Source organism: Rattus rattus, chromosome 2, assembly GCF_011064425.1.
Source record: "Rattus rattus isolate New Zealand chromosome 2, Rrattus_CSIRO_v1, whole genome shotgun sequence".
NCBI classification, from domain to species: domain Eukaryota; kingdom Metazoa; phylum Chordata; class Mammalia; order Rodentia; family Muridae; genus Rattus; species Rattus rattus.
This window is the reverse complement of record NC_046155.1, coordinates 23,789,731-23,815,890: the sequence shown is the minus strand read 5'-3', so window position 1 is coordinate 23,815,890 and position 26,160 is coordinate 23,789,731. Positions and strand designations below refer to the sequence as shown.

Sequence of the window (26,160 nt, the reverse complement as noted above, 5' to 3'; positions counted from 1 at the left end):
TCCTTAGAGTAGAGGAAGGCTACTGGTTTGTTTGAGTTAATTTTATACCCAGCCACTTTGCTGAAGTTGTTTATCAGGTTTAATAGTTCTCTGGTGGAACTTTTGAGGTCACTTAAGTACACTATCATATCATCTGCAAATAGTGATATTTTGAGTTCTTCTTTTCCAATCTGTATCCCCTTGATCTCCTTTTGTTGTCTGATTGCTTTGGCTAGGACTTCAAGTACTATATTGAATAAGTAGGGAGAGAGTAGGCAGCCTTGTCTAGTCCCTAATTTTAGTGGGATTGCTTCAAGTTTCTCTCCATTTAGTTTGATGTTAGCTACTGGTTTGCTGTATATTGCTTTTACTATGTTTAGGTATGGGCCTTGAATTCCTGATCTTTCCAGGACTTTTATCATGAAGGGGTGTTGCATTTTATCAAATGCTTTCTCAGCATCTAATGAAATGATCATGTGGTTTTCATCTTTGAGTGTGTTTATACAGTGGATTATGTTGATGAATTTTTGTATATTATACCATTCCTGCATCCCTGGGATGAAGCCTACTTGATCATGATAGATGATCATTTTGATGTGTTTTTGGATTTGGTTTGCAAGAATTTTATTGAGTATCTTTGCATCGATATTCATAAGGGAAATTTGTCTGAAGTTCTCTTTTTTTGTTGGGTCTTTGTGTGGTTTAAGTATAAAAGTAATTGTGGCTTCACAGAAGGGATTTGGTAGTGCTCTATCTGTTTCTATTTTGTGGAATATTTTGGATAGTATTGGTATAAAGTCTTCTATCAAGGTCTGATAGAATTCTGCGCTATATCTATCTGGTCCTGGGCTTATTTTGGTTGGGAGATTTTTAATAACTGCTTCTATTTCCTTGGGAGTTATGGGGTTGTTTAACTGGTTTATCTGTTCCTGATTTAACTTCGGTACCTGGTATCTGTCTAGGAAATTGTCCATTTACTGCAGATTTTCAAGTTTTGTTGAATATAGGCTTTTATAGTAAGATCTGATGATTTTTTGAATTTCCTCAGATTCTGCTGTTATGTTTCCCTTTTCATTTCTGATTTTGTTAATTTGGATACACTCTCTGTGACCTCTGGTTAGTCTGGCTAAGGGTTTATCTATCTTGTTGATTTTCTCAAAGAACCAGCTCCTGGTTTTATTGATTCTTTGTATAGTCCTTTCTTTTTCTACTTGGTTGATTTCAGCCCTAAGTTTGATTATTTCCTACCTTCTACTCCTCTTAGGTGTGTTTGTTTCTTTTTGTTCTAGAGCTTTTAAGTGTGTTGTCAAGCTGTTGATATATGCTCTCTCCTCTTTCTTTTTGCAGGCACTCAAAGCTATGAGTTTTCCTCTTAGCACTGCTTTCATTGTGTCCCATAAGTTTGGGTATGTTGTATCTTCATTTTCATTAAATTCTAAGAAATCTTTAATTTCTTTCTTTATTTCTTCCTTAACCAAATTTTCATTGAGTAGAGCGTTGTTCAACTTCCATGTATATGTGGGCTTTCTGTAGTTGTTGTTGTTATTGAAGACTAGCCTTAGTGCGTGGTGATCTGATAGGATGCATGGGATTATTTCTATCTTCTTGTATCTGTTGAGGCCTGTTTTGTTACCAATTATATGGTTGATTCTGGAGAAGGTACCATGAGGTGCTGAAAAGAAGGTATATCCTCTTATTTTTGGATGGAATGTTTGATAAATATCTATTAAATCCATTTGTTTCATAACTTCTGTTAGTTTCTCTATTCTGTTTAATTTCTGTTTTCATGATCTGTCCATTAATGAGAGTAAGGGGTTGAAATCTTCTACTATTATTGTGTGAGGTGCAATGTTTGATTGGAGCTTTATGGTCTCTTTTATGAATGTAGGTGCCCTTGCATTTGGAGCATAGACATTTAGGATTGAGAGTTCATCTTGGTGGATTTTTCATTTGATGGATATGAAGTATCCTTTCTTGTCTTTTTTGGTGACTTTTGGTTGAAAGTCAATTTTCTTCAATATTAGAATGGCAAGTTGTTTCTTCAGACCATTTGCTTGAAAAGTTGTTTTCCAGCCTTTTACTGTGAGGTAGTGTCTATCTTTGTCTCTGAGGTGTGTTTCCTTTATGCAGCAAAATGTTGGTCCTCTTTATGTATGCAGTCTGTTACTCTATGTCTTTTTATTGGGGAAATGAGTCCGTTGATGTTGAGAGATATTAAGGAATAGTGATTGTTGCTTCCTGGTATTTTCGTTGTTAGAGGTGGAATTATGTTTGTGTGTCTCTCTTCTTTTGGTTTCATTGCAAGATGACATTCTTGCATTTTTGTATGCTGTAGTTTCTCTTCTTCTGTTGGGAGTTTTCCATCTATTATCCTTTGTAGGGCTGGATTTGTAGAAAGATATTTTGTAAATTTGGTTTTGTCATGGCATATCTTGATTTCTCCATCTATGTTAATTGAGAGTTTTGCTGGATATAGTAGGCTGGCATTTGTGTTCTCTTGTGGTCTGTATGACATCTGTCCAGGATCTTCTGGCTTTCATGGTCTCCGGTGAGAAGTCTGGTGTAATTCTTATAGGTCTGCCTTTATATGTCACTTGACCTTTTCCCCTTACTGCTTTTAATACTCTTTCTTTGTTTTGTGCATTTGGTGTTTTAACTATTATGTGACGGGAGGAACTTCTCTTCTGGTCCAGTCTATTTGGAGTTCTGTAGGCTTCTTGTATGTTTATGGGCATCTCTTTCTTTAGGTTAGGGAAGCTTTCTTCTATAATTTGGTTGAATCTATTTACTGGTCCTTTAAGTTGGGAGTCTTCATTCTCTTCTATACCTATTATCCTTAGGTTTGATCTTCTCATTGTGTCCTGGACTTCCTGGATGTTTTGGGCTAGGAGTTTTTTGTGTTTTACATTATCTTCGATGGTTGTGTCGATGTTTTCTATGGTATCTTCTGCCCCTTCTATCTCTTGTATTATATTGTTGATGCTTGCATCTATGACTTCTGAATCTTCCTTAGGTTTTCTATCTCCAGGGTTGTCTCTCTTTGTGCTTTCTTTATTGTCCCTATTTTCATTTTTAAATCCTGGACGGTTTTGTTCAATTCCTTCACCTGTTTGGTTGTGTTTCCTCTTTAAGGGCTTCTACTTGTTTACTTATGTTTTCCTGAATTTCTTTACGGGAGTTATGTCCTTCTTAATGTCCTCCACCATTATCATAAAATGTGATTTTAAATCTAAATCTTGCTTTTCCAGTGTTTTTGGATATCCAGTTTTTTCTTTGGTGGGAGAACTGGGCTCCGATGATGCCATGTAGTCTTGGTTTCTGTTGCTTAGGTTCTTGTGATTGCTTCTAGACATCAGGTTGTCTCTGGTATTAGCTTGTCTCACTGTTTCTGATAGTGATTGATCCTCCATAGGCCTCTGTGTCAGCACTCCTGTAGAACTGTTTTCCTGTTTTCTTTCAGACATTTCTGGGAACAGGTCCTCTGCTCTCAGGTATGTAGGTGCTCCTGGTGACTGTCTTTCAGCTTTTTGCACAGGCAGGAATCAGAGGGGTCCTGCTGCTGGCTGCTCTTATGTCCTTGTGCCTAGGGGGCCCCCATTGGCACTAGGTGATTCCTTTTGTGTCGGGAATGTGGGCAGAGTGTAGTCTCCTCTGATTTCTCGGGAGTGTTTGCACTTCTGAGGGTCCAGCTCTCTCCCCAATGAGATTTGGGTACAGGAAGCTGTTTGACTGGTTCAGTTCAGTTCTGGGTGCAGACCAGAACCGCAGGTACTGGCAGCTGACTGTTCCTATATTCTTATGTCCAGAGGCACTGTCCAGTTTCCTCTTGAACCAGGGATGTGGGTAGAGGTGGGCAAAAGTGGCAGTGTGTCCTGTAGCCTCAGGATGGTCCGCACTTCTAGGTGTTCCGCTCTCTTTCCCCAGGGATTTGGGTTCAGAGAGCTGTGGCATGCTTTCAGTTCCTGCCCCATAGGACTTCTGCCTCTGTGTGCCCTGAGTCCACCAGGCAGGTCACTTGGAGCAGAAAAGTTGGTCTTACATCTGCTCTCAGGTGTGTAGGCGCTCCTGGTGACTGTCTTTCAGCTCTTTACACAGGCAGGAATCAGACAGGTCCTGCCGCTGACTGCTCTTAGGCCCTTGTGCCCAGAGGGCACAGCTGGCACTGTCTTTTGTGTCTTTATTAGACATTTTACATTTCTATTTTTTCAAATGGAATTATAATCAATCTTTAATTGGCTAGTCACAATAAATTTTGCTTATCTATATCATTCTGCTCACCCTCAAAAGTAATCTTTAAAATTTACAACAATGTGTTTATTTAAACATAGAAACATAAAACACAAAATAAAATGCTATGTTTTTACTCCATAGCACCATTAATCACCATTACTCTCTAATCTTTCTTTATGACTAAAACCCTATTATGCTTATTATTAAAAAACAAACACACAAACCAAACCATAATAGTACTACCTGTATATATTAAACACATGGTGACTATTTACCCCACTGTCCTATCATTCAAAAGAATTTGTTGTTTCATGTACTAAAACTGTGTAAAGTCTGCACTATATTTAGTTTTATTCCAATAACGTACTATAAACATTTTTCTTTCAGTCGTCTAATACAGAATGTCCTTAGTAGACTAAAACACCCCAGTTTGTGAGGGACTGTAATGTTAAGGAATCCTTCACTTCAGAGGGCAAGCCTTTCTAATTATTTTACAATTATAAATGCTGCTTTCATATAGCAAACCTTGTATTTACTGGCCAGCATTGAGTACTAAGCAAGAACACTATGGCAATCAGCAGTCCTCTGGACAGCTGTTGAGGAATTACCATCACACTCTTCAGACAGGAAAGTGAGGTCACAGCAAATTGGCAGAACAGCTAGACATACAAATTAGGTCTGTATGCCCAGGAGAGGCACCTTTAACTACACCTCGCACATTGTCACTGTCATTGCTTCATTAGGTGAGATGAAGTCCACGCACAGAAATGCTGACTCATCCTCTCACTAGTACTGGATATCCGGCACATCAATTCCTACCTTCAGATCCAGCTTGGCCACGTTCTGTAAAACCCAGATGCGATGGGACCAGGCATTATAGTTGCTGGGATATCTCCCTGCTGCTTCACTGCAGACTTCCATCTCTTCCTGTATTATCCGCTGGGTCCTTTCTGCAGGAACTACACCTAAGCTTCCTTTGGCCACAGAGGAAGGCAGGGACGTTTCCTGACTTAGCTGCTGCAGCACCCAGCGCCTGTTAATACAGCATGGGGAGTGGGGAGGGAGGAAGAAGAGGGAAGACTCGGGTAAGAGAGGAGAACAATCATTTTCCTGTTCCTAGTTTCCATGTACAGGTTATACAAAAATAATCTATAAGCTCAGATTTGGGGATATCAAAGGGCTGCTGCTCCTGTGCTCTGGAATATAATTCAGAAAGGGAATAAGAGAATGACAGACAGGAAAGGGAAACTTTTCTAAAACTTAAAATCTGTCAAAAAGAAATCATCAGTTCCAAAATGCCAACTTCCAAACTTGACTTGACCGAGAAATACAAAGGGAACTAATGTGACTGCGAGTGTTCCAGAGAGAGAGAGAGAGAGAGAGAGAGAGAGAGAGAGTGAGTGTGTGTGTGAGTGTGAGTATGTGTGGTGGGCTGGCAGCTGACTCGTGTGTCAGTTATGTGTGCACTCACTCCTGCATTTGTTTGCAAATAAAGGGCTCTGTTTTGATAGCTTTCATTAAGCAAAATGTCTATACTTCAGCATAAAATGTGGAAAAAATAAAATATATTGAAGAATCAGGGTTTGAAATGTCCTTAATTACAGATTTTCCTTTTGTCTATGTATATTTTGCATCAGCAAACATTTCAATCAAAAGCAACATAAAAGGTTTCTGACCAGTTTGTAATTTTATGGAAGCATACTTTCAGACTAAAAAATTCAAACCCACAGATACAGAAAAATGAGTAAGAAAATTCATTTCATTGTTCAACAATGAAGTTTCACAATAAAACACTGTTTTGCTTTTAAATTAGACTCCCCCTCCTCAATAACTGAGATGTATATTTAATAGTTTCCTTCTGGCACAAGCCCCACCCTCACCTTTCCCCCCCAACATTAGCACACGGCTCTCTGGGGCATATCATGCCAATTTTTGGTAAGGAAGAAAATACAACTAACTATGGTTTGGTAAGAGCCCACTCACAATGCTAGCCCAAGGCAAGGTTATAGCTATAATGCCTCAAACTTGCCCAAGAACCCAACAGTGTTCATGACAGAAAAGTCTGAGGCACAAGGAGGACAAACTTCCTGAGCGTAAATTCTCCAAACAAGCATGCCACAGCACTGTAGTTTAGCCAAGGGAAAGGAGTTACATGAGACCTCAGGAAAGCGTGTTTCCCAGTAACAGAATTTTCAGAGTCTTTGCTTGTATTCTGGCTGTCTCCGATTCCTACTCTAAAGATGTTCCTTGCATTTATGGTTTTAACAGCTTTTTACTTAGTCTAGACACCAACCACCTCAGTTACCTTTAGCTTCCTTTAAAATTTATTTTTAATCATCTCAACCACTATACCACCGTGCTTACCAGGACACAAGCTGTTTGGGGTTGCTCTGTATACAAATCCTAAATGCTAAAATCTAAAGGTGTGGTTGCCATCCAGACAGTGTACATCCTCACCCACAATGGCCTTGGTTGTGTAAACCTCGCTCCCCAATTTAATGCTATGGTGAGTAAAAGGCTAGAGCCTGTGACTGGGCAGCAGAGAGAGGTGGGACCTGAGAAATCAAGTGAGGGCTCTCGGGAGGGACCGTGGGGAGGAGAGAGGAGGAGGAGAGAGCAGGAGGTCTCCATTAAAATTGGCTGAGAGAAATCCCCGAGGACAGACTAATGGAGCAGACCAGTCTGTGGCTGGGCGAGACTCAAACAGCAAGTCACAAGGTTTGGATATAGGTGAGACTAGCAAGGAATCTGCCGAATCTAGGCTTACAGCTTGTGATTCTGTGTCTTTTATACAAGCTAGCTAGAATATATAATTCATTGACACAAGCCCACGTGTTATAGTTACGTCTAAATGCAAGCTCCAAAACTGTTCAGATGGGTGACAGCAGCCAGCATTAGTGAGCAGTGATTGTGTACAGTACTTACATGTGGGATTTCAAGGGCACTGAACTATGAATTCTATGAGACAAGTATAAGTATTGCCCATGTTTTGTGAATATGAAAACTCAGACTTGGAAGGACTTGCTACCATGGGTACTCAGGTAGCAAGTGATAATTCTTAGAATCAAATGTAATTCTGATCAAACACCTAACCATGTTTCATAAGCTGTGATCTTAAATACTGAAAAAGAATACAAATATCAACCACACCTGTGAATCCATGTCTCTGGACTCTTGGGAAACTTAGTTAAGGCCAATTTTCCCAGATGTAGATCCTTAACTGGACTTAAAGTGCCAGAGAGGATGAGCTCTTTCCTGAAACAGAGAGAGAAGCGTTACTCTCCTACTCAAGCAGTCCTTACTGCTTCTAATGCTTTAGTTGCTTGAAAAATCACCAGGAATTATTAAAGAACAGACAACAAAAAAGAGAGGCTGAGGAAATGGTGTGAGTGTGAGGGCCTGAGTTTGATCCCCAGAATCTACATAAGATGAGGCGCCACAGCAGGAGCCTGCGACCTCAAGTGCCAGGACCATGTCTCAGATCACCACACTGGCATCCTGTAACCCAACAGATAATCAAATCCCCAGGTCTCATCCCAGAGAAACTAACCAGAAATGTGTGACCATACTAAAGTTTAAAGATGACTGCTGCAGAATTTATTATCATGTTGGGGAGTTTTTTTGTCAATGTGGCAAAAGCTAGGGTCATCTAGGAAGGGTCTCAAGTGAGAAAAACATCAGCATTAAAGTTGCCTCTCCCAGCAATAAAAACCTGACAAAGACAAGGGTCAACCACAGTTTGGACATTGTAAATGGAAAACTTCAGAAGTAATCCCTAAGTTTTAAATGACAGGTGGTCCCGAGCACGTGATGACTCAGGATGAGAATCTGTCGCCCCGTATGCTCATGCCGCATCCGGCCAGCAGTTCTGAAGGCACAGGGGCCTCACACGTAAAGGGGCCGCGGGGTGTACTTTTCTTCTCCAATCCTCCCAGCGTCTGCCTGCAGAAGTGCGCCCCTGGCCCCTCCGCCCCTTTAGCGCCCCCACCGTATCTTATTTCCTTTAGTTTTCATGGCGTGTTTTGTACATCCTGGCTCTAAGATGCTCTAAGCCCACCTTGCATATTTCCTGACTTGGCCTTTGAGTCAGTCATTTCTCCAGAAGGCCCAGTTCCTCTTACTGAAAACCTGAGTGCCAGGTTCAACTGTTTTTGATAGGATAAAAAGGGCTCGCATGGGTCAGCCAAATATTCTAGTTTTACGGATGTGAGGAACTGGAGTGTGGAGAGGCTCAGGAACCTGCTCCACGCAGCACGACCATCATTACTTTCACAGACGCCTCAAAAATGTGAATGACAGAAGTCAGCAACTTAAAAATCACTCGAACACAAAACCCAGTATTATGTCATTTTGTTTAAAATAAACAAAAAGTTAAGTAAAATATAATTTTAGTAATCTCTAATTGTAGAGAATTATAATTTTTATGGCTCTTTTTTTTATGAATTTTAAATAATTCAGAAGAACATTCAACAGACTTCACCTTTACTTATCATTCATATTCTGCTTTCTTTTAAGAAAATTTCTTTTAGTCTAATACCAGTTGATTTAAACCCATATACACATTTTTTTCATTTAGCTGAAAAATAAAACAAAACTTAAATAAAAATGTTTTTTGTGTGAATTACTCGAATGTGATCTCTCTTCCAACTCCCCAATGTTAGATATCTCAAGTGTTCACAGCACCACAATGGTTACAGCTAAATGAACCTACAGGCCTGCGGCCTTAAATCCTCTTCCCATACATTCTCCTGCACTTCAGTACAGCTCCACTATCAAGCCATGCCTACTGACCCAATGGCTCATGGGAAGTGCCTGTTATCTCCAAACAAGGGAAGAAAACACAAGAAGGCACCCAAAGGTATATTGTAATCCAGCAGGATAATCTATATTTTAGGGGGAAAGTGCTTATAGAAAATAGACAGTTACAAGGGGCACAGTACATGTGTTAGGACCATCATGGAGATATTATTAGGAATTTGTCTAAGAAGTAAACAGAGAGGCTGGAGAGATGGTTCAGCGGTTAAGAGCACTGACTGCTCTTCCAGAGGTCCTGAGTTCAATTCCCAGCAACCACATGGTGGCTCACAACCATCTGTAATGGGATCCAATGCCCTCTTCTGGTGTGTCTGAAGACAGCTACACTGTACTCATATAAATAAATAAATAAGACCCTCGGGGTTATATGTCTTCAGAAATCTGGGTGAACTTCGTTTTACCACTGAAGAAAACGACGTACCTCACATTCCATGCAGTGGTGAAGTCTGGGTTGAGCAGCAGCAGAGTGCAGGTGACATCTATCAGTTCTAAAGTAAAGAGAGACAGATAAGAACACGGTCCTGCCCATCAAAGCCCGGTTTCTTTGAAGGTCCTCTCCACTCTTTCATTATTACAACCTGTATCTCAGGACGGATGAATTTTAATGACAGACACACCTTTGTAAGATGTCAGGGCTATGACTGCTGTCCTCAAGGTTTTTTTTTATTTGTGATTTGTATAATTCTTCTAAAAGTTAACAAGCTTACAATAGGCCCATAAGGAATAATTCATCTTCCATTCTTTTAGTAGATCTGGCAATAATCTAATTTACGCTAAATAACAATTTTGAAACCACCATTCTGTTAATTCTACTAATGTCTCAAAGTCTAATTTTCTAAGGGAGCTGAAGAAAAAGTCACCTACAATCCAATTTACATTCCTCTGCAAAAAAAAAAATTCCTTCTACACATTGTACAGAGTATAGCAATGATAAAAGTTACAGTAATCATTTTTAAAAGACTGTTTCTACTTTCTTAGGATATATTTCCTGAAAGATAATCATCATGCAAAACAGTACAAAGACCAGGGTGACTCCTACTGCGTTACAGACTGTCCTCTAAATGCGCTGTGGCCACTTTATACTGCCACAGTCACACGACTACTCTTGTCCCGATTCTAACCTATTATATTTTAAAGCATCAACATGGTGGCTTAAAAGAAAAATGACATTCCACTGTATTTTAATCTTACGAGTTTAAACTTCGGCTGTCCGTCACTTTCCCTTCTGTTTACTATTTGCGGTTCACCGAGGACATGCTATGCACACGCTAGATATTTTGTCTTAACAAGACATCATGGATACAAGTGAACTCCATAAGCCTGCTTCTAAAAGAACAAAACTGCTCAACTCTGGACATTTTATTGTTACTAAAATTGAAGAACTTTAGAATTGCTATTGCCAATCTAGAGACATAAGGCTAGGTAAGGGCAGCAGCTGTATTAGACGCCAAGTGTATACAATATAGAAGTCTTGAATACACTTTATGTGGCCCTGCTGGGAACAGCACAATCGAAAGCTACAATCACATTAGTTCAGGGCAGTCTCACTGTGCCTAGCTACTTCTGTTCAACTTTACAGAAGAAACGTGAAACTTAGAGTTCTTAAAGATTATTTTATGTATGTGGATGCTTTGTCTATACTATGTATCACCTATGTATGTATACATGTGTGCCTAGTGCCAGCAGAGGTCGATGGGAGCTCTGGAACTGGAGTTATAGACAGCTGTGAGCCACTGTAGGTGCAGAGGATTGAACCCAGGTCCTGTGTGAGAGCAGTTAGTGCTTTTAATGCACTGAGGCATCTCTCCAGCCCTGAGATTTAGAGGTTTTGTCAGTTAATTTGTGAAAGGTTAATCCTGACACTTTGGCATATCACTTGCACTGCAATTAAAATGTCTGTCTATAACAGATAAATGAGACGTTCCCAGTGCTTAACATGGGATGCACTTCAAACATAAGAGCAAACACGTAAGTATTTCATACAACCACTTAAAAATGGTCCAGTCAACTACTGATTATTCTCACATACTGTTAATGGAGAGACTACAGTTGTCTGGCACCTATGATTCTGCTGGTACTGACAGCTCTGGACACTCAAACACTGAGAGGCTGGAACTACACACGCTGACTGTGACCCACATTTCCTCACGCCAAGTTCCCACATGCAAGCGTGCTGGACAAATCAGTATATCCTAATTCGTCTTCATGTTCTTTCACTTTTAATAGTTTTCGACACTAATTTAATGTCTACCAAGGAAACTTATATATGATGTTCCATATCACTATACACTTAGTTCCACAAATATTCTAAGTATCAACAATGAGGAAAGATTAAACAGAACCATTTGAAGAATGGGTATAATTCTAATAATACCAGATTTTATCCTTCATAAGGTTGTCTTGCTGGGAAGGGCAAACAAAGGGCATATACTATATTTGGGGCCTTCCAAAAAAGCTATGCCTAATTCTATTTTTTAAACATAATATTTTTGTTGATTCTTTGGAAATTTCACATCATGTACCCCTACCACACTTATTTTCCATTCTTTCCATGTCTGTCCCCTACCTGTGTGACCTCCCTCATAAAAGAAAATAAAAATTAAAACAGTAAAAAAAAAAAAAGAAAAGAAAAAAGAAAAGGGAAGGAAGGAAGGAAGGGGGTGGGGTGGAGAAAACAAGTCCACTTTGTGTTATCTATATCCTCACTGGTGCATGGTCAAACTCTCCGTGGCCTGCCCCTTAAATAGAACTCAGCCCTTCCCCTCCCACCCTCTGCCAGCAGCCATGATTGGGACTCCCCAGTATCTCTATCACACGTTTTAAGAGTTCTCTTTGATGGCTTCCTGTTTAGGCTGCTACTTTGGGGATAAGGGTTGAGGAGATGAAGTTTGGGGTAGAGGTGGTCACCACAGCCTTCCACGTCCCTCTTTCTCACGGTGCATCTGCAGTCATTGATATCACCACTGGGGCAGCTCTAGCTACTTACAGTCGGCAGAGCATGGATCACGAGCTTGCACACGATGTCTGGGGACAGCACAGATCGCAAACTCAGGCCCCGACTGCAGAACTACAGATCCAGATAAGGCCCTCAGCGGAAGCCCAGACCATGGACACCACCATGGCCACTCACCTCAGCACGGTCCTCACCACAGCACACATACAGCTCACTTTTTCTCTTTCCCCTCTCCCCATCACATATTTGCTTATCAGTGGTGGCGGTGGGGTGAAGAGGCTGGCTTCTGCCCTGACTCGTTCTTCCTAGGGTACCTGTGGGGACTGTGAATGAGTGCAATGGTAAAGGCACTGCTGACTGGAAAGCATGGGAAAGTCAGAGGACTGCGGAGCCAGCACAACTACAACAGAAAGAGGGAAATCACCGTATACCAAAACTGGCTAAATTCTTAACCTGAAAAGAACAGTCACCAGTACCCGGTGCTGGCATGCACTTATGACACATGGGGCACATGGAAAGGTTTCTATGTGATGGGAAGCTGTGGGCTGTCTTTGATGCCCGCAATTGTCTCAAAAGCTGTTCCACTCTTGGTCCCCGTGATTCTTTCTACAGAAAATGCGCAAGAGTTACTTCAGTGTGTGGTTAACACAGCTCCTGCTTCCTGCAGTGAGAAAGGAGCCTCTGTACTGCAGCACAGGCAGAGCTGATGAACATGCGGAATATGAAATCTCCAGTATTCATAAGTAAGTTGCTCTTTACAGTCAGAGGGAGCGCAGAGCACGGCCCATGAAGCCATGTTGATATCCGTGGGCCATGCTGCAGCTAATCTGAGTGGCCTGTGCTGCCATCTGAGGCCATGGTGATGTTTGTGGTCTGGGCTGCCGCTGAAGGCCTTGTCTGGGCTCATGTTCACGGTCTGTGCTATCACCAGAAACCATAAAGTGAACACCAAAGTCCCCATGCCTCGGCGAGAGGTTTGGAAGAAGGCTCATCAATATAGTGCTTCCTCTGCTAGTGACGGCAGCTGCTAGTGACGCAGCCCCACTGCATCCCTCATGGGAGTTCTGGGCAAAACAATCACAAAGGAAATCACTTAATCTCACTGTGCTTTGCCTTCTCATAAATGGAGCTCACAACAGAAACAAGTGTTAGGACAATACCTGACATACAGTGAACACTGAGTTCTGGATGTTACTTTTCATTACAAAGGTTGCAACTCTTAGTCCCACCCTAGGAGGAAGTGAGAGGGTCAAGCTTAGCAATGGTTACTGTGCAGAGGGATACCTAACAACATCTAAGAATCCTGGGATTTAAAACCTCAGCAGCCGTAACAGCCGTCAGTGGTGTCTAGTAATTAAGTCCAACCAGGGTTTACCCCTCCTCAGGAACTTCTCATCTTTTCTGATTCTGAAGTCAGTTCTGAGGCAAGTGGGGGTGGGGTGTGTGTGGGGGGTAGTGTATGATGTAAGAAACAGGAATGAACCAAGACAAAGGAAGAGATTATGTAATTTAACCTCAGCCTGGTGGTGGTGCTCTGACTTTTCAGGTCTGTCTTCCAGCAAAGCAGATGTGAGAATACTTTTGGCAAATACTCTATCCAGTGCAAGAAGAATGAACCGAGTCCTCAACATGAACACGTGTAAGTAACAGTTGACGGTAATGACGTTACACTTTAAATTTCACCAGCTACAGGCCATTTCTTTTACAGCCTTACACAGAAGACAAGAGCTACTGAAAGTCCTCCAGACTCTTGAAGTCAAACAGGTCTCTCTCCAAATACAAAACACAGGCTAATAAATACATGTTTACCGTACACATTCCAATGTATGACTAACCCGTCATCACCTCACAGGCAGAAAGTGAATCCGGGCAAATCATTCACAGGAAGTAGCTAAATTAGAGCTGGAAGAAGAGAAGCACATTCCCACACTACAGAAGCCAGAGGTTAAATCAATACACTTTGTTGGCTGCACTTTGTTCTGGCACTAGTTCTGGCTTACTACTATCTCTGACAGAAAATGGTCTCTATGCACCTAAAACTAAAGCGCTCGCGCTCTCTCTCTCTCTCTCTCTCTCTCTCTCTCTCTCTCTCTCTCTCTCTCTCTCTCTCTCTCTCTCTCTCTCGCTCTCGCTCTCTGCTCTCTCTGGCACACTCAAGAGGCACACTAGTTCCCTTACCTCCCCCAGGTGCTCTTGGTCACGGTGCTCACCACAGTGACAGACCCTGCTCGGCTGTGCCATTCTTGCTCGTCTTTACTTGGCTGGCTGGTTGGTTGGTTGGTTGGTTGGTTGTTTGGTTGGCTTTGGTAGGCCAATCAGAATTATAATATCATTCTTCTGCCAAACCAAACATAGCTATTACTATATCGGGGCTTTTAAATACCACTCCCTAACTAAACAAGATATCTTTCAAACATCTTAAATATTTGATCATTAATGAGTATGATATAAACCTAAGCGAAAAAGAATCTATTCTAATGATAAAAGTCACCGAGTTATAACTATTGCAGGATTCTGGCCCAAGCAAGTAGATACCTGAGACACTTATTTTTAATTTACAGAGTACTTCCTACCCCCCAAAAAAAAAAAGTTCAAAGAAACGGCATTTTTCTAAAAAATTTGAATGTATCCCTCTTTAGCAAGATTCAGCTGTGTTCTAAGTGTTTTAGTTCATAACTTGGTACAAAATCTTTGTGTTAGCATTTCAGACGTCCGGGCAGAGGTTTACTGTTTTACTGACGGTGCAGCACAAACACGGCCTGAGTGGGCTGTGGCACCGCACTGAACGAGGCTCTGGTCCTCCCACGCCTCAGGTTATCGCATGACTAGCTCTTCTCCAGACCACCCAAGATAGATCAAACCTGCCTCCGATGTCCTCCTGGTAGTGTCCTGTGGAACTATCAAGACTGAAATCCTGTGAGTAAGATATCAAACTCTGCAGTGTGATGCCTACAAGATAAAAACCTGAAATGCAAAGGCGGCTTTGGACGGCCAGGGGACAAAGGTGGGCAGAGCTTAGGCATATGAGTGGACAAGGCTAATGCCATCAGACAACTTAGACTTGGTCTTCACAAACTCCTTCTGTTTCTTCTGTAGGAGACAGTTATTCTGCCCCCATTAGTGTGCACAGGTTCAGTTACACCAGGTAGAGTCCCAGGGCCTTTTTAACTCCATGTTATGGTGACAGAATAAAGGAGGTCTCACAAAAGCCAAATGCCCTTACGTTTGTCTGAAAAGTGCCTAAACTCAGGTCATACTGTTAACATCACACCAGGTTTGGATGGCACTTGTGACTTAGAAACATGAGTCAGAGGATCAATCAAATGAAAGGAGTCACAGAGAAAATCGAAACCGCTTCTCATTTAAAAAGTTGGACTACTTCGCAGCTCACAGAGGAGAGAGTACTATTAACCTATTTTGACAGTCTTTTAAAGACAGTACTGAGAAAAATTCAGAGAAACCAGATGGGACACATCTGCAACATACCTTTCCCCCATAGAGGCCTCTGGCTCTCAGCTCCTGACGTGTTAGATAAAGGAGGCATGCATTATTCATCTTTTATACCCTCCGTCCTCAGAGCAGCTGCTGCTAAGAGCGGCCCCCCTGGTAATGGCTACTGAACTGATGATTAAACCTGTTTAAAAAATCAAGTTCTTTTTCAAAATCATCCTCCAGGCACACTGGGCACTTCTGTAGATGCTGCTGTATAAAGGAAGGACACGGAAAAAAAATAGAAAAAAAAAAAAAAAGAAGAGGGTGGGGTCTTAGATAGACATGCCCCAGAAGTGAGACCTGAGGTGAGCCTGAAAGGACAGAGAATTTGTCCACTCAGAGGCTCGGTGTGAGGAAACTCTGGGAAAAGAGGCCAGGTGGGGTACTTAGGGATGGTCGGTGACATAAAGAGTTGTCATAGAACAATGGAAGTAAAAGCCAACATTTTCTCTTTATTTTTCACTCTCTCTTTTTGGGCACATAAGACTCAGAAGGTCACAGAGCGGATCACTGCAGCTAGGAGACCATCGTGCCTGTCTCTGAAATGTTACTGAAAAAAGTTCTGCTGGCTAAGGGATCAGAAATCAGGTGCTTATAGGATCTAGAAAACTCTTTGATGATGCTCAAACTTCCTTTTATTTATTTATTTTTTAAACTGAAGGATGCTATCCTTAAATAAAATCTTACAAATGACCTCAGCATATTAAGACGTAAAATCACTGTAGTGACAGCAGGTGGCTTGACTCCTGCCTGAGACACTTCCATTATAATCAGTGCAGTTACAGATGGGAACACTAATGATCAAGTTAAGCTCTCATTTGACAGAGAGGACAAACGCCTGCTCAGGCAGTGCAGAGGAGAGCCAAAACTAGAGTCCAGGAATACCAACCCCAGGCCAGGGTTCCTCCCGGAGGAAGACTGCCGCATACTCACCATCTTTGTTTAGCCACTGCTTTCTCGTTCTGTACAGGAGGAGCTTATTGTGGACATATGGTAATAAGAACTTGACACACCAGCTCTCCACGCCGAGTTTGTTCTCAACCAGCACAATGGGACTCCGGTTATATCTTGCTTCGGGACATGGGATCAGACCAATTTCATCTCTAAATATGGAAGACATAAAAAGAAATTGAAGATATTACTGGCTTTTAATTCTTTTTTTTCTAATCCCACAAAGCATTTTAAAAGCCTCACATATTTAATTCTCTTAAGAACAGAACTAAAGCTCATCTACTGGAGTTGTAGCAACCGATAATTTTTTAAACGCAGTTTGTTGACAACAGCTGGACAGGGGAAACTACACTGCAGCCCTCCCTGCTGGCAGGAGTGCAGACTCAGCTTATCTGTAGATGGCAATCTGAAAACACCTTAAGAACGATAAAGGGCGAGTCTTCTCCCATGATTACATCCCCCTACCAGCCCCCCCCCCGCCTCTGCCACTCTAACTACAAAATACAGCACTGTAGCGAGAGGAAACAATCAAACTGTCTAACAGTATAGTGCCCGTAAAGTAAGCATAGCCCATCAGTGTGAAAACTTAAGTAAAGACACAGGTCTGCATATAAGGTTTACCTGCCGAGAGAATGTGGAGAAAGCAAACTGTACAAAATGAAACAGCACTTCGTATAATATTTAAAAACATACACATATATAAATTACAGAAATTTTGAAAAAGGTAATGAGGAAGAATTTTGGTTTTATGCAATTATTTCTGTTTTAAGAATGTTGTCGGGTGGTGGCGGTGCATGACCTTAACCCAGCACTTAGGAAGCAGAGGCAGGTGGATGTCTGAGTTCAAGACCAGTGTGGGCTATAAAGTGAGTTCCAGGACAGTGTGTTTGTGTTTGCCTACTGTAATAATAAATGTGGAACAAAACCAACAAAGGTTAGCACATTCTTCCTCTGGATAGGGCTGGATTAAAAAAAAATCACCTCTATGATAAAAATATCAAGATGTAAAACACATTTCAGAATGTGGTCGGTCAATCCACAGTAAGTTGAAAATTTACACTAAAACCAGACTTGATTAATAAACAATGTGCAGAGGATGTAACTTCACAAATGAAACAAGTATTTGTAAAAACCTACACACATCTTTCATTTGCAAAAGTGGTTAAAATTCTTACTTACATAATTTCTTAAATAGGATGTCCTTTAATGAATAACAAGAACTCTCTCTGTTAGAGGGGCTGGGAGATTAACAGTGACTATGGATTTGCAGAGGACATGGGTTCAGCTACCAGCTGCCATGTGGGGCAGCTACCTCACTACAACCTGTAACTCGAGCTATGGAGAAATCTAATACCTTTTTCTGATCTTGGCTCCTAAACAATGGGAGAGAGCAGTAGAATACTTCAAGTAGAAACATTAGGATGGGTTAGGATCCGCAGGAACAAAGCCAGCTGGGCCTATACTTGCCTTAAAGCACAGCACTGTCAGGGGCAAGGGCAGGGAGATTGCCAGGAATTCTAATAAAGGTTTAGTTTTGGTGAGAGACCTTGTTTCATGAGAATAAGCTGAAAAATGATAGAACAGAATAAGCCCCACATCCAAACATACACACGTGTACTACATACACCAAATACCCAAAAAAGAAAAAAGTGAAAAATTTCAGTTATCTTTAAAGTTTGTCTGTTCAGTTTTTTAAAAAAAGGATTTCTTTTAGTATGTGTATATATTCACAGATATATTTTGGTGCTCTAGGAAGTAGGAAAAGGTACCAGATCCCCTAGAATTGGAGTGCAGGTGGTTGTGAGCCACCGGATATGACATGGATACTGGAAACTGAGCTCCTGTCTTCTGCAAGAGCAGAAGTGCTTATGACCACTAAGCCATCTTTCCAATCCCATATCTATTTTACACACACACACACACACACACACACACACACACACACACACACACACACACACACACACACAGAGGTTGAAACTGCAGTTCAGTAGGTAGAATGCTTGCCTAACATTCTTGAAACCCTGAGTTTGACCCTAAGCACCAACTAATTCTTCCTGGATTGCAGACATGTTGCAATCCCTGTACTTGAGAGGCAGAAACAGGCTGGGCATGGTGGTGCATGCCTTTAATCCTAGCATTTGGGGAGGCAAAGGCAGGAAGGTGGATCTCTGAGTTCAAGGCCAGCTTGGTCTAGAGTAAATTCCAGTAAAGCCAGGGCTACATAGAAACCCTGTCTCAAAAATAAAGGGGGGTTGGGGGGCAGAAACTGTACAACTGGAAACTCAAGACCATATTGGGTCACAGAACAAGTTAGAACCGCATGAGATGTTGTCTCCTTGTCACCTACCAAAATTAATTAAAAAAATAAAATAAAATAAACAATTTGATCTTCAGAAGTTATGTGATGTGGCCCTTTAAGACTCTTGAATTCCTTTGCCAAGAAGACAGTATTCTGACAGATATAAAAGGGAAACCACGTTTAATTATAGATTGGAAGAATCCTCTTTTGTTAAGTCACCACAAGTCAGAAGGAAACACAGCTCTAAAATAGACCCAGAGAAACCTCTAAACTAGTTAGTTCAGAGACAAACCATTTTCTACTGATCGCTTTGTTAATGACAAAGGAATCTGTCAATAAACAAGGATGCTACCTACCATTTCTTCCAAAGTAACTAAACTCTGCAGATTTGGGACCCACAATGCGTTCAGGAGACTCAAAGGCCTCTTTTAATACAGACGCACCACTCTACACCAGTACTATCGCTGTACAAAACTCTTCACAGATATACTGCACAGTATGATCAGTGTCTGATAATCCAAAAGAAGAATATGCAAAGGTCCAGACTTCTAAGAGTGTCTCTGAAAGGCTGCTCATATCTACAAGAAAGGTTAGACTTTTACTCTTCATGTAGCACAAATGAAGTTCTATGAGGAAACACTGAGAGTGAGACCTCAAACCAATAATGCAGTTTCAAAGCACGATGCTGCATCTGTACTGGGAGATAAGAACGGAAATCCACCTAATTCTTTGTAAACACAACTAGCCACACCTAGTTTCTGGGAATATGTTTCCTGGTGTTCATATTTTAGTATATTAAGTTGAGCATTTTAGGAAATAGCCTACTAATAAAATTAACTCCTTCAATCCCAGCACTTGAGAGGTAAAGACAGAGGATCTCTGTGAGTTCAAGGGCAGTCTGGTCTACATACTGCTTACAGGTCAGCCAGGACTACATAGTGGGACGCTGTCTCAAACAAACATGAATAACCTAAAATTAGCACAACCAAATGAAAAAAACAACTCCTAGATTTATTCACTCAGGGGGCTGTTCGTGGAGATCTAATAACTACCTGCAACACTTTAAGGAGCCCCAGGAGCTAAAAACGTAAATGCTACACTAGCAAGAATAAAAGAATCCCAGCTTCCAGACACACTGTTTGGGGGTAGGTTTTTTACATTTAAACTCAGAAAGTTAAAAACAAGCTTTGCTCACTGTAATGTCTATTCCTGGTTGTCAACTTGACTATATCTGGAATGAACTACAACTCAGAATTGGAGGGTTCATCTGTGATCCAGATCTTGAGGCTAGAAGACACAAGTTTCTGACCTGGATCTTGGCATGGAGATCTTGAGGCACAGTGGCTATGAAAAGCTTAGGTCCAGGCAAGGTAGTGTATGCCTTTAATCCCAGGAGACAAAGGCAAGGAGACCTCTGAGTTCAGGGTTAGCCTGGGACAAAACAAGTCCCAGACACACATTTATTCTGGACATTACTTTTTACCAGAGACCAACATAAGTTCATTGGCAGAAGGAAGATTCTCTCTTCTTCACCACTTGCATTTACTTGCCAGCACATCTGTTGGAATCCACTTCTACAGAAGACCAGATGAACAACCAGCCTGTGGGACTGAGCAACTACTAGGTTCTTGGACTTCCCATTCACAGCTGACCACTGCTGGGGAGTCGGACTACAGACTGTAAGGCATCATGATAAATTCCCTCAATACAGAAAGACATTGCATATGTTCTGTGACTCTAGAGAAACTTTACTAATACACTTACAATAGTTGTACTAAGTATAAAATATCCAAGTGCTAATTTGGTACCTAAATTATAGGACAAAGCCATCTGCAGAATTGAAAAACACACTCCTGGCAACCCTTCCAAGAAACTTTCAAAAAAACAGAGCCTTGTGGACAGCCGGTGTTCAGTATCTGCATCTGAATAGCTATGCTTGCTCCTCAGTGACATTCACACAGCTTCCAAAGGTTACTCTGAGAGAACACTGTTCTGAGAATGGCATGGGCCATCCAACGTGCAACTTTAGCCTAGACAGACTTCACTTTTCCCATCTGTAAGAGCGGAGAGCTGTATTCCATCCCCAGTAAAGGAAATGGGCTAGAGTGCACACAGCTTTCCATGTAAAGAGAATGAGTCATACAAATGTAAACCTGTGAAGAACTATAAACAACAACAACAACAATAATAATCTCAAATGAAAAGGGATGCAGTGTTGTATAGAGACAGAAGAAGCTCTTGACAGAGGCCCTTGGACTAATTAGTCTTTCTACCACTGACAGTCAGTGTCAAGTGTCAAGTCCTATACCTCTGTACTGCTCATCTGAAATACAGAAATAGTATCTTCCCTGTTAGGAAAACTAAAGGTGAAGAATGTGGCAAACTATAAAGTGCTCGGCAAGGATAAATGTTATCAGCTCATTCAACAGCGTGAGGTCAGTGTCAAGTTTCATGGTTAGTAGGCAACAGATAGCTGAAGCAAAGAATGTCAATCCTTTGTCAAGTTATTTTACCCTAAAAAAAGTGTTTTGTCACTTCCAGAAAAACATAATAGCATTTTCTTTAGAAAGATATGTTGTCTTTAAGCTTCCAAATAACAGAATGTTTCAATTTAGACTTCTGTATCTATACCTTTAGATCACTGTCTAATTTTTTCAGGCAATTTTGGATCCCAAAATCATTTACAAATGATGAAAGCTCATTTTTCTTTATCTCCTTTTATCGGATGAAGTCCATTGAGCTTAAGGGGATGACCTGAAGCCAACATTACTTGCAGCTAACTTAAGAATCTGGGTCTCCAGTTTAAATTATTTCATACTCAAGAAAATGTAGAAAACTCAGAACTAAAAGAAGATCCAAATCTAGGACTCAAATTCTAAATAAAAACTTTAAAAACTATACTATCATTTAAATGAGTGAAATGGATGTGTAAGACCATCATATTCTGTGGTTTCATATTCATCAATTTGCAGACAACTTTAAACTGTTTCATTATTATTCTCTTACTTAGTAGCAAATTTCCACAGGGCCCTCCTATGGTTTAAAAGTGTCTCAATTGAAATGCTAGTTTCCTTGAAAGAACTATCTTGACCTTGTAATTCAAATTAAGTCTCCTGGGTATCAATCACTATTCATGATGTCTTTCTTACCTTTCTGCCTACTTTCACAAATTAAGTGTTGATTGGTTTGAAGTTCCATTAAGGATAGGGCTCTTTTCTAACTATGCACTCCTCTACATGCTCAGCTCCTGGTAGGGTTAGCCCCAGATGAGCATTTGGCCTGTCAAATGGGATTTTTTTTTCTATACACATGAATGCAACAATTAGGCCAGAGAGTCAAGAACTTCTATAAGTCGCTCCTGTGTGATCTTCCAATCACATCTTGCTGCTTTTGATTAATATAACGGCTCCAGTTTCTTCTGACACTGTCCTTCCCAGTCTTTGGTGTTCAAGTTAAATGCTGCCTCCCAGGGGATACACCCAGTCTCCCATCTCTTCCAATAGACAGCACTTACAACACCGCTAACAGATCTTCACTAGGAACAACATTGTAATGTTAATCTACTATTTATGCAGGTTAAATCTTAGGTCACCACTAAACACACACCAGACAACACAGTACTTATTTCTCACATGATTATTATGCTTAAAATCAGAAGTCCAGTTTTCATTCACATTAAGAACATTCCAAGTGTCCGATAGTTACAAGTGGCTAGTATAGCGGATGTACAATTCAACCACACCAGAAATTTGGCTTCAGTAAAAACTCTATTTTATACTTCTTGTCTCACATAGTGAATATGCATCTCAAATCAATGTAGATAGTTGTGATGGTTTGTATGTATTTGCCCCAGGGAGTGGCAAATTAGGTGTGACTTTGGAGTAGGTGGCCACTGTGGGTATGAGCTTAAGACCCTCATCCTAGCTGCCTGGAAGTCAGTCTTCTAGCAGACTTCAGGTAAAGATGTAGAACTCTCAGGTCCACCTTCATCATGCCTGCCTGGATGCTGCCATGCTCCTGCCTTGGTGATCATGGACTGAACCTCTGAACCTGTAAGCCAGCCCCAATTAAATATTGTCCTTCTAAGAGTTGCCTTGGTCACAGTGTCTGTTCATAGCAGTAGAGCCCTAAGACAATATTCAATTGAAAAAGAACAAATTTCTGGATATGAGACTATTAACGTGATGACCTAATTAGGCTGTACAGTAGACAGCTGCCTTCCAAATTAAGGCAGTCTATACCTCGTGGTAATAAATATTACTGGGTCAAGCCACTAGTTGCAGAGAACCCAAAAGGATTCTCGCGCACCCATGCAAACAATATTTCTGTTGTGTTTTCCACTTTTACAAAGTGTTGAGGCAAGGAGTGGAAGGACTCAGGTTAATTTTGGTGCTCTGACTTCTCATTGGCCTTTCAAGATCAAGACAGCATTGAGCTTGGGGGAAATCAATCATACCTGACAGCAACATCATTCCTATCTCACTGAGCCTGTGGCTGCTTCAGGTAGACACTTCTACAGAAACAAAGCTAATCTGTGCAAGAGAGTAGATGTTAACAAATGAATTGGCAGCCTATCTTACCTTGGAGAAAATGGGAAACAAAGGTAAATAAGGAAAAACATTTATAATACTGTTATTAGGTAATAACTTTAAAGGTAGATATATCTGAGTTTTCTTGAGTCTAAAAAGGCTAGATTAAGCAAAGATATACTGGCACTTCTGAAAAGTCCAACATATAAGACATTTTAAAAGATGGATAAAAGATACTTCTACTGTACCGAATGTGTACTAAAATACAGCAGCTGACAAATGCTAAATAATGAATTGAGCTATTTAAATGTCTACAGCCTACATAACTTAGTTCAAGTGCCCAACTTCTCTCAAACCTTCATATTTCAAATGACCCCCCCAAAAAAAACTTACGAATAATCATAAATTAGACGATGGCAGAGTATATATTAATGAGACCACAGAGTAACATTATGATGGAGAGGCACTAAAATCCTTTAAGAGTTTTTGATGATCCAGAAAAATAGAGACCTGCTTCATACTCCACTGGGTCAACCTGCCAAACTAATTAATCTTAATTTGGCCAAATATAGTATTTTTTAGTCTACCTCAAAGATGAGAAACTGAAGTGATCACTATACTAAATATCTAGCCTTTGCTACAATGTTTTAGAAGAAAAACAACATGATTTAATAAAAAATGAACCTTTCACTTGCCCAACTTTTTTTTCTCTCTAAAGGATGTGTCTCCTACTTGCACTGTAGCTGGAATTTTCAAAAAGGGCCTCAAAGGCTGACACACAAGACATCAAAGCATTCCTTAACAGGCCCAGCAGCCACTATGGCTACTGCCAGGAGATCACTCCAAACACTCATTCTGAAAAAAAAGTCAGCAGTCAAAAGAGGAAAGGAAGAGGACTTAGGGGCTGTCAGAGCTGGCAGGTATGTTTAGAGGCCAGTAGTCTTTTGTCTTGAATGAAGTACAATTTTGTCCCTAATTGACACAAGGGAGCAGGCCATCTGAGGACTTCTAAATTCTATTATGAGATCACCTTGGAGGAAAAGAACACTTTGTTAAAATGTACATTTGGCCTTTCATTTAGTCAGAAAAGCTAAGGAGGCTAGAATGCTTAAAAATAATCATGAGCTTTAGTTTAAAAATATTAAAGTATTAAAAAATAAATTGTATAGCCAATGAGAAAATAATACAAAACCGGACTCCATGTTTGTTTCCCCAGGGGAGGGAGAGGAGAAATGGGCTACATTCTGGCTTCTTTCTTATTCTTTTGTATACTGACGTAGGTAACTCTTAAGTAGCTTTCTTTTCATTGGTTAAAGGGAGAGCAGGAGGAAAAAAATTACAATCTTGAAAGTATCTTCCTGAAGAGTAACAAATAAACTGAAAGGGAGGAGGAAGAGATAATATATGTGTCAGTTCAGTAGTGAACTTTTAGAAGGCAACAGTGCTGGGTAAGAATGCCTTAAGATGCTGGTCTGTAACTTCCGACGCGCTACTGATAAAAAGTATCCAGTTTGCAACAGCTTTATGAGATCCACCCAGGTCACCTTCAAAAATTGTTACATCCGACTCGCTTTGCAATTTTGTGACAAGCAAGTCAAAAAGTGAAAGGAAGCCTCCAATCACCTCTAGTTAACCTGTAAGGAGGGGTGTAAGGAGTCTTATGGGGTGAAAAACCCTCTACAGCCACGCACTGGATGCAACCGAGAGTCGCCTCCAAGGCACAGAGACCCACAACAGTGGCCCGCCGGGCAAGCGCACCCCGGCGGAGGGCAGCGGGGAGAAGAGTTGTCACAACTCCCGGGACGCGCCGGGCAGGGCAAAAACTCCACGCTCCGACGTGGCTCTCCGAGGTCGCTCCCCAACACTGACCCGCCACGCGTCCTGGTAACGGCCAGCTGGCCGGGCGCGACAGTCCCAGCCACGCTCCGCCTGTCGGAAGCGCGCGTGGGCCCCGGGCGGCCGAGGCGAGTGGACTAGAGCGCGGCCCCGACCCGCCCCCGCCGATCCGGGCAGCGCAGGGCGCTCAACTCACATGTGCGGGTTCCTGCGGAAGGCGTTAGTGATGTCCTTCACCACCCTTTGCACCAGTACCGCCACCTCCTCGTTCGTCTCGGCCATGTTGGCGGCCGCCGCGATCGGGCGCGCCTCCGGGAGAACCCAGCCGCCGGCGGGAGTTCCGCGGGGACGCGCGCGCGCTGGCTTAGGCGCGCTCTTGCAGAGGCCGCCGAGCACTTCCGGGTCAGGAAGGGCGGCAGCGCTGCTGGGTTGGGCCGGCTCTTCTTGTCGTTGATTGAATTTTGGTTCACTAGGCGAGGAGGAAGGAGGGTCTCCCACGCACCTCTCCGAGCAAGCGTGTCCCGGGGTGGCCTTTACCCAGGGACCTCCGGGCCGCAGCACCGTGCCCGCTTCACCCGCCCACCCTGGGAGGAGGCCAGTGGCTGACCTCCTTTTGCATGCTTGTGCTACTTTGTGTCTAAAATTTAAAGTAGCCCTTTTAATGAGATCTTATAATGCATTAAGCAAAGAAAAGAAAGTAAAGGAGAAACAGCCCTCCAGATCTAGGGGAACAGGTTAAAAAAAAAAGTAACCCACTGTACTTTTGGTATTTTTGATGTTTGGTGATCTGTGTGTTAATTTGTAGTATAAAAGAAAAATTAAAAAAAAAAAAAAACAAGGCTTTGACAATTTGTACCTGACATCTGTTGCCCCACAAATTATAAGATTGCTCTGTTCCATTTGGATTTTAAAGTGCTGTAATTATTTTTTTTTAATTTTTATATATCAAAGGTTTATTTGTCCAGAGTACAATTTTCTGACTACCTCTAACTGGTGACTCTTCCTCCTCCTCCTCCTCCTCTTCCTCCTCCTCCTCCTCTTCCTCCTCCTCCTCCTTTTCCTCCTCCTCCTCC

The 26,160-nt window shown here is 41.6% G+C and overlaps 1 protein-coding gene across 2 annotated transcripts in view; it reads right to left on the bottom strand.

Annotated features, from left to right (window-relative positions):
- The window catches only part of Ptar1 (protein prenyltransferase alpha subunit repeat containing 1), a 37,262-nt gene extending 11,836 nt beyond the window's left edge, over positions 1 to 25,426 (bottom strand). For both annotated transcript variants that reach the window (XM_032891725.1, XM_032891726.1), the window contains exons 1-5: positions 25,284 to 25,426; positions 16,403 to 16,572; positions 9,446 to 9,512; positions 7,360 to 7,464; positions 5,029 to 5,242 (exon numbers count right to left, since the gene is read on the bottom strand). In XM_032891725.1, coding sequence (XP_032747616.1) covers positions 5,029 to 5,242; positions 7,360 to 7,464; positions 9,446 to 9,512; positions 16,403 to 16,572; positions 25,284 to 25,369 — 642 coding nt within the window. In that variant the 5' untranslated portion in view covers positions 25,370 to 25,426. The remainder of the gene's footprint in view (positions 1 to 5,028; positions 5,243 to 7,359; positions 7,465 to 9,445; positions 9,513 to 16,402; positions 16,573 to 25,283) is intronic.
- Between the last annotated feature and the right edge of the window lie 734 nt (positions 25,427 to 26,160).